The following is a 12225-nucleotide window of genomic DNA, read 5'->3' on the forward strand; positions in this document are numbered from 1 at the left end:
TAGTTTTGTATAGTTGCAATGACCAACTTTACATTGAAATAAAATCACAAAAAAAAGAAAGTCCTGTACATGTATATCATTAGCCTACATCACGTGTCAAACCAAGGTCCGGGGGATAAATTCTGCCCTTTGGAGCATCCAATTCGGCCCGCATACATGAGGAAGTAGAAATTACAGAGGAAACTTTCACTTATGATACTTTTATGCTAATTTGTATTTTAACTATAACCTAATATATTGGTTATCTGGCAATTACTTGTATTCATAACATGAATGTCATCCATGTGTCAAACTCATGGTCCGGGGGCCAAATCTGACCCTTTGGAGCATCCAATTCAGCCCACAGGAGAAAGTAAACATGAAAGAGAAAACATGAATTATGTTTGCAGGGGCTCACAGTTTTCCTGGCGCTTATATTGCATGATGGTCGTAATTTTAAATGTTAAACTGTTGAAAAAAAGTAAAAAATCTTACAAAAAAAACGTAAAATGAAGACCCTTTTGGGACCGATATCTGTCACTTATTTTTTAGATATTGTCAGTTTTTGACATATTTGTATGTTATGTATACGTATAAGGGCAAACATTGGCACAATAATGTTGAAATTACTCATTTTCCCACATAAAATCTGTGACCTTCTTGAGATCAAACTGCTGCATATTTGGCCCCTGAACTACATTGAGTTCGACACCCCTGGCCTACATAATATATCCTTTAGCAAGGACGTGCAGTTAATTCACTGAGTCATGTAACCATTGGAACAATAAATACACAGATTATATTCAAAAGAACACTTCAGCAGAGTCAAACCATTGCAAATATGATTTAGTTTATTCAATAAGACAGGGACTCATATTCCAGAAAGCTGAGCGAGCACCGACCGGATCTGTTCACTTTGCAAAGTGAGCTATCCAAGGTGCTGAAATCCTTGAAAGTTATCATCCTGGACATGACTGGCCAATTTGGTCCCTGGGGAGCACCTATTCAGCACGTTTCGGGTGCCTATCTACTCCACCACACCTGGTTTAGAAAGGTGGAGTGAAATCAGGCTTTCTGCAAAGCAGCACAACACATATCAGATTGAGGTGTGATGGAGCAGAGAGACATATCTAAAAACATGTTGGACAGGGCCCCGCAGGATTCATCTTCTATTCAACACCAGTCAGCTGCTGAATCATTTTATACAAAAGACCACCTAAAATATTGTATTGTGTGATTAAAAAATCCAATTTAGGAGGACTCGTCTGGTTTTGTATTACAATTTGAAAAATGTATATTCATCAATGTTTTGTCATAATTGGAAATAATATCGTCGTGATTAATCAATTTTTTCAGCATAATGCTGCAGCTGTAAGCTTAATGCAGCGCTTCTCAACCTTTTAATATCACACATTTCTGGTGAGCCCAAAGACAATTTTTTCCATCTGGAATTACTTTTCAATCATGTTTGTTATACTGTTATAAATACAGAGTAGACAAGCTTAGTGACAAGATGTGCCTGCTTTATTCTGCATTTTATTTTAACTAGATTCATATTTGAGAAAGTGAAAGTATAGAAAACTGTTTAAGATTATGTTTTGTAATTACATATTGAATATATATATTAAACAAAACTATTTCGTAAGTAACTTTTTATTTTTATTAATTACTAAAACATTTAATTCCATGGGACCCCACATGGGGTCACGACCCCAAGGTTGAAAAAACTGTGGCTTAATTTGTGATTTAAGAAATAGCCCTAGATGGATATTTTTGATATTGAAGTATAAATTATGGACAAAGATCACGAATAAAAAAAAGATGGATGGATGGATGGATAGATGGATAGATAGATAGATAGATAGATAGATAGATAGATAGATAGATAGATAGATAGATAGATAGATAGATAGATAGATAGATAGATAGATAGATAGATAGATAGATAGATAGATAGATAGATGGTGGAATGATGTATTTCACTCCATAACAACAGGCTAGTTCTTAGTTGAAAGCCCGGTGCAGGCTGGGGTTCTCCTTCCGTTGGCTGAGAGCACGCATGTGTTGCTCTGTGCTGCAGCAGCGTACATCCGCTCATCTCTGACCCAGCTCTAATCTGCATTCACCACCGTGACTCCGCCAGCTTTCTCCGCCGCTGCTCGGATCGGGTTGAAGCGCGGCTCATTCCTCCGAGCTGCTGCTGCTTCTTCTTCGTTGGTTTGTCCGTCTTCGCGGGCCCTCTGCTCTGCTCGGCTCTGACACGAGCGCACGGAAACAGACGAAGCCCTGCTCTCGCCTCGTCTCGTCTCGTCTCATCTTCGGCTGAATATTAACTCAAACAACGCGTCAGTCCGCCTCGCCTCGGGTCTACGTTTGCAAAGCTGCTGCTTTTGCTTTTGCTGCTGCTGGGGCTGATGCTGCTGCTAGCGAACGTAATGCATTGCGGAGAGGAAACACTGTAAATAGACGGCCACGTCCATCTGTGAGAGAGAAGATGGTGACGATGGCTTCACCAAAATCAGCTTCCAAATGCTCGACACCAATGGCGAAGCCCTCCTTCCCCGTGAAGCTGCTGCTCGGAGTGTTTATTATCATCAATCTTATTTCAAGGTGGGATTATTTTTTAAAGTTTTTTTTTTCAATTTCTTTTTTTTTTTATCGTTGTTCATTGACATTTGTTCGGTGGCCCATTCATTGTGTAGCCGAAGCCTGTATCACATTATCTCAACAAAAGGCGGCCGCTAATTATCAATATTGGTAACATCTGGGGTGTATGTTTGTTATGGACGCTACATACACAATATGTCAATTATACACAAATGTTCAATGCTTCATTGCAAATAACGGTTTCCGTGGTGAGACATTTTACTCTGCATCTCCATCTGTCCCGGGCTAGAAATAGCACAGAGGCAGGCTAAGTTAGGTGAAGATAAGGCTACATGTAGTCCCAGCTAAGCTGTCTTTAAAGATCAAGCTTCATTCTGGGAGCCAAAGCTTCGGTAATGTTCGGCATATGTCGGACGGTGGTGGACAGGAAACGAGCATGATGACAACATAGCCATAAAGAAGACATCCGTGAAGGTGGAGGAAAATGTCTGAGAAATAAATAAAAACCCATTTCAAAATGGCAGTCTATTGTAAATGCAAAAAAAAAAAAAAAAAGAAAAGGAAAAGGAAACTCATGGATGGATGGATTGATCCATGCCCTCCCTTTCTGATTCACGTTTTGTAGTTTAAGCTGTTTGGTTGTCTACATTGAGGACTTGGTACTATAGTAGTGCAATGAAAAGGAAACAAGGATCTCACTCTGTCTGTCATATTTGCTTCTCGTGAAAAATGAAGGAATATTAATCTGACCATGTTCAATCACTGTCTGCCTCATGATAAAGGGGTTCACTTCACTTCCCATGCCAACATTATAAGCCCACTGCAAACAGGATTGCATGCACTAGTTTACAGTTTACACTATGCCCATGCCTCAGTAAACCAGGGAATGTAATAGAGTAGTGGGCAAGTAAACCTTGTTTAAGTGTGACAGATTAAAGAGAGACAAGTGCAAAAGGCCAACTCTACACCATGAAAGCCATGAGCAGGAAGATTATTGTACTCTGGCATGAGTATTCCAAATCATGGTCTAGACCAGGGGTTCTCAACTGGTCTCACCCTGGGACCCACAATTTGTCGCGGTCATTAAATCGCGACCCACTTTTTTTTTTTTTTTTTTAATTCAACCAACCAAATGTAAAATAGTTGTTGAAAACACAAACATATAATCCTTTTTTTTAAAAAAAAAATATATATACATTTTGCAACATGCATTTTTACAGCATGCCTGTCAAGCAAAGTTTTCTTTCAAAATAAATGTCAAGTCCAACATGAGAGACATTAAGTATTTATTTATTTTTGACCAGCTGTCCGCGACCCACCCAGTACAGGTCCGTGACTCACTTTTGGGTCCCGACCCACCAGTTGAGAATCACTGGCTTAAGACCACACGTGTCAAACTCAAGGCCTGTGGGCCGAATCCGGCCCTTTAGAGCATCCAATTCAGCCCGCAGCAGAAAACAAAAAAGTAAAATCCTTGTGTAAATTACGAAATAATTCAGTTGTAAATATCTCAGCTTAGATACAGTATCTGCAAATTAATACACAAATTAAACGAGACTCCACAATATTAGCAAGGTTCACATTTTCCCCCATCCTTTAACCTTCATCACATGATGGTAGTCATTTTTAATCTCAAATTGTTAAAAGAACTCAGAATTTTTTCCCAAATCCTGCAATTTTCAATGACAAAAATGGGTCACACCAATCAAATAAATTGAAAGTGAAGAGACTGATATCTGTCACTTATAGCTTTAATATTATCAGTGCCGTACATATTTTACATTTATTTATACGTAGAAGTGCAAACTAGAGGACAGAAATGATTAAATTACTTATTTTCCTGCCTAAAATCTTTAGATAAACTGCTCCATATTTGGCCCCTGAACTAAAATGATTTTGACACGACTGCTGTCATGTAGGTTTTTTATTTATTTATTTATTTTTTTAAAGTGGATCCACCACAACATTAGAGTAAACCCAAAAAACATTTTTTTTTTTTGCTGAAAACAAATATATTTGGGTATGAAGTAATGTTGTTGATTGATTCTTGACCAATTCTTGACATTTTAGTCAAAGTATTTAAATTTGGTGTATTTTGTTGTCAAATGTAAAAGTGACTGCCCTCTATGGTTAGAAACCCTGCTATTAGAATTGTATTTTGCTTTTGGCAAAATAATGGCTTCTTACACCACAAACCACTACTGTTGGCCCCGCCCCTTTCATCAAAACTAGCACCTGTGGCCTCTGCAACCTGTGGTGAGTAGGTTGGATTGAGAGGATTGTAAAAAGAGAGGTGGGGTGTAGGGATGGGCGATATGGACTAAAAAAATTATCCCGATAATTTCTGGTATTAAACATCACGATAAATAAAAAAAATTGTACAAAAATATTGTAAACGGGTTCCTTACAAACACAAATAAATCTGAATACATCAACACTAGACACATTAAAAAGGCAACAATAGCTGCTGACTCAAAGAGTTCATGAGCTGATATTTTATGGAATATATTAGTGCATGTGGATCATTTATTTCCTCACTTAAAATAATATTATTTTCTTAAAAAAAAAAAAAGCACACGAAAAGCAAAAATTACTTCATCAGTGTTTTTACTGTTGCTGAATCTTGTTTCATTTATCTTATGAGTTACATAAAGTTATGGTTGATAAATAACTGTTTTCCTAAAATTAAACCAGATGATGATTTAATCATTCAGTATATTTAGGTGTAATCATTTCAAGAGTTACATTAGTTTAATGGGACCAGCTTTGTCTGTGAACACGTGAAATATAATTAAAAAATATTGCGTTTCACAAGTTATGACGAATGAATAGTGAGATTAATATTATGCTAACATTTATTTCACACAATGAGTGACATGTTTAGCTTTTATCCTTCCATACAAGTATTAAATCTGACCATAAACAAATCTGTGGCTTTATGACGGTAAGATGTGTACTTTTTACTCGGTCTATTATTTATATGGAGTGGTTGGCGTTAGCTCTTAGACCAGTCTGTGTGTAGGTGGGTTAGCTTAGCATAGTTAACTTTAGTTGAGTGTCCAGTTCATAATAGTTGCTGCGGGTTCATCTCTGTCCCTGTGTTTGTGGAACTTTGGGTGGATCTGACAGAGGAACTTGGACTGGTTCACTTTGTTGGATGGTTGTCTGGTTTTAACCAAATAGTGGTCCATGATGTATCACAGCTCGGCAGCTTCAGGTAGCCGTGACATGGTCTGTGGGTGTGTGAGGGTTGAGGGGCGGAAGCGGCGGTGGTGCACACCGCTGCCGCAGAGGCTTCACTACGGAGCTGCCGTGAACAGCGTTTTGCTCCAGAGAATAATAAGTTGACAACAAACAGGGATAGTTTTGGGCCGTGGAACAAGGTTTTTAGGGGCATTCTTGGTTAAATTGAAACCCTCGCTAATTTCCGACATGGTAATTTATCGTTTATATCGTGGGATGACATATTCTTACCGGTGAGAATATTTTTGACGATAAATCATAAATTATAAAATATCGCACATTCCTAGTGTAGTAAGTATTGAGTAGGCAGTTAGCATAGCATAGATTGCTCTTTTGAGATGTTACCGTGTAGAATGGGCGTGTCTTAACTGCTCCAGGTGCCCTGCCCATAATCAAGGCATATTTTGACAGCACGCCCAAATCTTGGGGTTAAGTTACTCTTTGAATCATGATTCATCTGATAGACTTAGATGCGTTGGAAAAGGCAGACATTTAGAATATGCAGGGATGGAAAACTTCTGGAGCTTTATTAGAGTCTCTTGCCCAGAGAGCAAATACATAATGAATATGTGGAGCAAATAATAAAACGCTTTGCATAACACACAAACAGTGTCGATGCTGGATTATGTTACATCATGCAAGTTGATGTTTGCCAAGAAACTTGAATGGATTTTAATGTACAGTATTAATTTTGTTGAAGTCATAAAATATTCTCAAGCTGTGTGTTGTAGCAGTGTATTTGTGTGAATCTGTGGACTGGGGATAGGCCAATGTCCCCCTAAGTTTTGCCCAAATATATATTAACATGAATATGTGTAACTGTAAATTATTGATGTTTTCTTCAAGCTTTTTGCAGTTATTAGTTAAAATGTTCTACACTTTTCAAACTAGCATTTCTACTGGCTATACTGTGTATGACACTAATGAAACCTGTGACTTATGAAATGTGTCACGGCCTTGTTTTTCGTCATGAATGTTTAATGACTCATTGACATTTTCCATGAGTATCGACGCCTGGTTCCATCACCTTTGCACTGTCATTTATGGCTCAAAGGCCCCAAGAAAGCTCACGTTATAGACAACTCGTCAAAAGATTGAACATGTTCTCTATAGGCAGCACTAAGAGAGTTTATTTAAATCTAGTTTAAAGAAGGATATAAATCCATAAGTTGTAGTAACGTTAATAATCAATGACCAACAATCACATTAAATGTTGGCAACTCACTATACCATAGGCAACAATTTTTTTTTTCAAAATAAATAATCAATCAGAATTATTGGTAAGGTCTCTAAAATTGCATTCAGGCCTCATTAAGCATATAGGTAAGCAAACACAGGCAAATGGACAAAGAGATGTAAGTGGGGATATCTAAATACAATTATGTAGTTAAATAGTAGTAGAGCTTTGACTACCTAATTATACAAATGGTACAGTATTGTAATCATTAACGATAAATTTAACAAGATAAATATTTGTTTTCCTGTGTTGGCCTGTCTTATTTATCAGTTAACCTTCACATTGCCAGGTAAATGCTAGATGCTAATGCCCAAAGTATTTCCATTCAAAGCTAGTCTTCTTTCAAGCGGCCATTGTATCGCTATTAACAGTAACTAATATGCATGCATGAGGCAGGTAGTGGTCAAAAAATGTGCAGATTGTGCAGTTCCCCAACATGATCAGTGCTCACTTTGCCTGACACTAAGCGACAAATTATTTTTCAACCACGAATGATTAAGTCAGGGTGGATGATAAAAGTCTATATACAGTGGTGTGAAAAATTGTTTGCCCTCTTCTTGATTTCTTACTTTTTTGCATGTTTTCCACACTTAAATGTTTCAGATCATCAAACTAATTAAAAAAATAGTCAAAGATAACACAAGTAAACACTAAATGCAGTTTTTAAATGAATGGTTTTATTAATGAGGAAGAAAAAAAATCCATAGCTACATGGCCCTGTGTGAAACAGTGTTTGACCCCTAAACCTAATAACCGGTTGGGCCACCCTTAGCAGCAACTACTGCAATCAAGCGTTCGCGATAACATGCAATGAGTCATTTATAACGCTGTGGAGGAATTTTGGTCCACTCATCTTTCACAAATGTTTGAGTTTGTTTGATGATATGGAACATTTAATTGTGGAAAACATGCTAAAAAGTGAGAAATCAGGAAGGGGGCAAACACTTTTTCACACCACTGTGATTGGTAATTGACCCCCCTGGATGGGAGTAAAATAACTGCAAATTAGGGATGTTGCTAACCGACTATTTTCCTTGCCGACTACACTGTTTCCTTATTATATTGACGAGTCTATAACATCAGTTATAACACAACTGAGAGATGTGCACACTGTCTGACAACATCAAGCTATCTTCTCAGTGAAGAATCAAAGGGAGCAAATAACAGCTAAAACAAACCAATGACCACTGGAATCAATGTGTGGCAAATTATTTAGTTTAAAGCCTGTTATTCCCCGATCTCGTTAGATCTCTGAAGCTAAGCAGGTCTGGGCCTGGTTAGTAGTTGGATGGGAGACCACTGAGAATTCCAGCTGCTACAGTGGGGGACAGTCACTCTAGTGGTATCTGTTATTGTGTCCTTGGGCAAGGCACTTCACCCACATTGCCTAGTAATAATGTGGCGTGTGAGTGAATGTTGGTGGTGGTCGGAAGGGCCGATGGTGCACTATGGCGGCCTTGCTTCGGTCAGTCTGCCCCAGGGCAGCTGTGGCTACAGTAGTAGCTTACCACCACTAAGTGTGGAGGGAAGGAAGAATGCCTTATTTCTGTAAAGTGCTTTGAGTGTCTATGATAAAGTGCTATATAAAATCCAATGAATTATTATTATCATTATTAACAAACATTAGACTGTAGTGTTGGACAGCACTACAGTCCAACAAAAAGAGCAGGCAGTAGCAACATAAAAAATATACATTAAACTATGGACAATATACAAAAAAGCAACCAAATAAACGTTGTTCAAATTATAAATAGTCATCAGAATTACTGTTTTGCTCTCACCAACATTTTCAGGCCATACTTTTGGCAAACAGGGGACTGGGAGATGGAGAAAGATATCCACCCACTAAATAGGCTACAGAGTAGTGAAGCGCTCACTAATTTTACATGCAGTCATGTAATCATTGGCAGATAGGCTCACGTTTGGATTTGAAAAACCTAAAATCCTCCAGTACACTCACTTTTAATGTTTGTTACCCACTCACTCTCTCGTGCATTTTCACACATGCAAACCTGCACCCACTCCACAAGATCATACATATATCTATCTCAAACAAAGATGACATGCTAATGTTAGCTTGCTGAGCTGTGCAGCCTTTGCTAACATCACGTGAGCGCACAACGTGACGTCCAGGTGCTCTTCAGTTGAATTATAGTATAAAAGCTTTGTGATGCACAGTTTGCATAAAACATTGTTTTTTTTTATGGGAAAGTATTTCCAGATGGCACTAGTTTTCTTTTTAGCCATCGTCTCAGCAGCTCCATTGCATACTCATGCGTTCAGGCCTCAGATTGTGCATTTCCTAGTGGAAATGCACAATCAGTGGTGTTTTAAAAATGCTGCTGTTGTGGCTGTTTTCACATATTGCTTTATATATTACACATATATATCATATTTAAAACATGGTGCACGATACGTTTTTGTTTAATGATGTAATACGATACGGATGGTGTTCAGGCAGTCGACGAGAATTCTGTTGACATTTATACGCCAACATCCTTACTGTTAATAGTCACAATTGAATCGCCCTCTTGGGATCACTAAAAGTATATTCTATTCTTTTGTATTCTATTCTAAAAACTGATAGCCAGAACAAATAATCATAAACACAGTTACGATAAACTTTCCTCAATGCTGCAAATTGATTGAATGGGAGAAAAGCCTTAAATATTGGCTGCTTGTGTAAGCAGTATCGTAGTTTCATTTTCAAAAGTGGATTGTTGTTTTGTTGCCAAAAGTGCCTGACTAAGTTAATGCTGATTATTAATGAGGAGTCCAAGTCATTAGATTTGGTAGCTGCACTTTGAAACATTCAAAGATGAATACTCAGAGAAACTCTATGCAGGAAGCTCACGGCTGTTTCCATCGCCGTCATTACCCTCATTAAACTTTCTGATGAATATACAGTACGTGTAAAACTGTAGGGCCCACACCAGCCCCAACATGAAACCTTAAATGAGTTTTTAATTGAGATCCAACTCTATCACTGCCATTATCACCACCACTACATGTACACTTTTATATAATCTTAAATGAAGACACAAATAAGCACAGATGTGCTCACACATCATGCTCGCGTAGAACCCTCCGTGGACCTTCATGTACCAGATTAGTAGGCAAGCCTTAGATCTGCCTGCAGTGATGAACACATGGCTCTTCTTTTGATCTGCTCATGTTGGGAACATTACCATAAAAACAGAAATACTTTGCAAGATGAATATGGATGATAGCAGAACAGGATCCTTAAGAAGCAGCAGAGTTTTAAAATATTTATTTTATGTTTGAGTCACTTCTTTCACAGTATAGTTGAAATAGATTTATTGCAGTCCAAGAAAGACTTGTGGTCAGAGCATCATATGCCGCAGTGAATCCAGGAACATAAGAAAGCTCTCAGGGCTGCTATTTCCATGTGTTGCGTTAACAGGTTCTGAAATTCCTTATTAATTTATTGGGGCTTCTCCTTTTGTTTCTATTTTAGTTTATGTCTCGTGTAGTAATGTTAATCTACCTGATCTGGTTCAGATTCAGTAAAAGATTTTTAAGGGCTTGAAATCTTTACTACAACTGTGTCTACTTATGTATAGGTCTACACCAAAAAAAGACAACAAATATCAAAGGAAATTACCTTGATTTAAACATTTACAAAAGTTATTTTCTTAAAGAATAGTTCAAAAATTCAATGCTCCAGGAAGATATTGCCATCTTGGGACATTCTACCCCACAGAAACATGAGGACCCTAAAATCAGATCGTGTGATGCAAAAAAAAGACACCCCTGCTTTAGGATTCATATTTTTATTACCCTGATGTAAATTTATTTAATTTGTATCAGTTGGGTTTATAGAGTTATAGATAAAAGAAGTCAACCTATGTGTCATGTGACCTACATGTATAATGGGTTCTTCTGATCATTTTTCTTCTCTTTTTTTTATTCAAAAGGGATAAGGGGCCCTGTTATGAATAATTGTTCATACCAGATTGAGCAAAATAAGTATTTCATATAAAGCACAAAGAGCAGAGTCCATGTGGAAAAAATATTATTTTGTTTGTTTAGTTTTAATTCAAGATTATCAATAATACTGGTATGGGATAATGACTCTGATTTACAGATAGACTTCAGTGGATAAATGTAGAATAACATCCAAAAGAATATATTTTTATAACATATTATATCTATGTAATACATAATATGTTGTATTTTTTTTAAGATATAACACTTTGCCAAAAATGATTATATGAATAATAATCTTGTAGTGAAAAAACAAAACCATAGTTTTGTAATAGAGCTTTTTTGTGAGAATAGTGCATTACAATGTATGAACGTATGGATGAATATGATTTGAAGTTTGCTGATGTGGTAGTGTTTCATTACACTAATCAAGAGTCTAACTTTGTGGAGTGCTGTGCTTCATGAGTCTCATTAAATGGAGGATATTAGCTGACATCAGACTGCAGATGTGGGCAACTGGCGGCCCGGGGGCCAGATGCAGTATCTCAAACACATTTTTGCAGCCCCAAAGGTAAATGTAATAAATGACTTCAAAACACAAAATGACAACAATGCACACAATTACTTCCAAAATATTCAATGTGACAACAAAAATACACAAAATGACAAAAATATACAAAATTAAAACAGACATTATTGTTCTTTACTATATTGATGCTCCAATCTGTCAACTCTAAATGCTTGTATGAATTTTGAAAACGTGGCCCTCAGCTCAGATACAATAACAGTTGCCCACCTCTGTCGTATGTATAACAATGATGTCAATTGGGAGGCTTTGCTGCTTTGTGATGTTGTTTGTTTTAAATCATATGCAAATTGCAAACACCATCAGTGGGAGTAAGTCACCAAGTATTATGAGGGAAGAAATCTCATGTCATTTTCATGCAAGAAATGTTAAGATCTAAAGCAAATAAGTTCAAGCCTCTCGTCTAATTTTCACATCAGATAGAGCACGGATTGTTTGTGCTGTGGCTTATCGGATGCAGTCTAAATCCATAATGGGATTGGTCTTGGAATACTGTTTGTTCTTAATGCCGCAAAATGTCCCTTATGTGAAGTATGTTTGTGGTTTCTTGCATAAAAATATTCTGAATCCATTACAAACATGTTTGAAGACACTATGACACAACTACAAACAACATTTGTATTAC

At 37.3% G+C, this 12225-nt stretch overlaps 1 protein-coding gene across 4 annotated transcripts in view; it reads left to right on the forward strand.

Annotated features, from left to right (window-relative positions):
• Nucleotides 1-2023: 2023 nt before the first annotated feature.
• Nucleotides 2024-12225, forward strand: part of gabrg2 (gamma-aminobutyric acid type A receptor subunit gamma2) — a 45046-nt gene continuing 34844 nt past the window's right edge. For all 4 annotated transcript variants that reach the window (XM_028466264.1, XM_028466265.1, XM_028466266.1 and 1 more), the window contains exon 1: nt 2024-2589. In XM_028466264.1, coding sequence (XP_028322065.1) covers nt 2474-2589 — 116 coding nt within the window. In that variant the 5' untranslated portion in view covers nt 2024-2473. The remainder of the gene's footprint in view (nt 2590-12225) is intronic.

The sequence above is a fragment of the Gouania willdenowi genome, chromosome 14, assembly GCF_900634775.1.
Source record: "Gouania willdenowi chromosome 14, fGouWil2.1, whole genome shotgun sequence".
NCBI classification, from domain to species: domain Eukaryota; kingdom Metazoa; phylum Chordata; class Actinopteri; order Blenniiformes; family Gobiesocidae; genus Gouania; species Gouania willdenowi.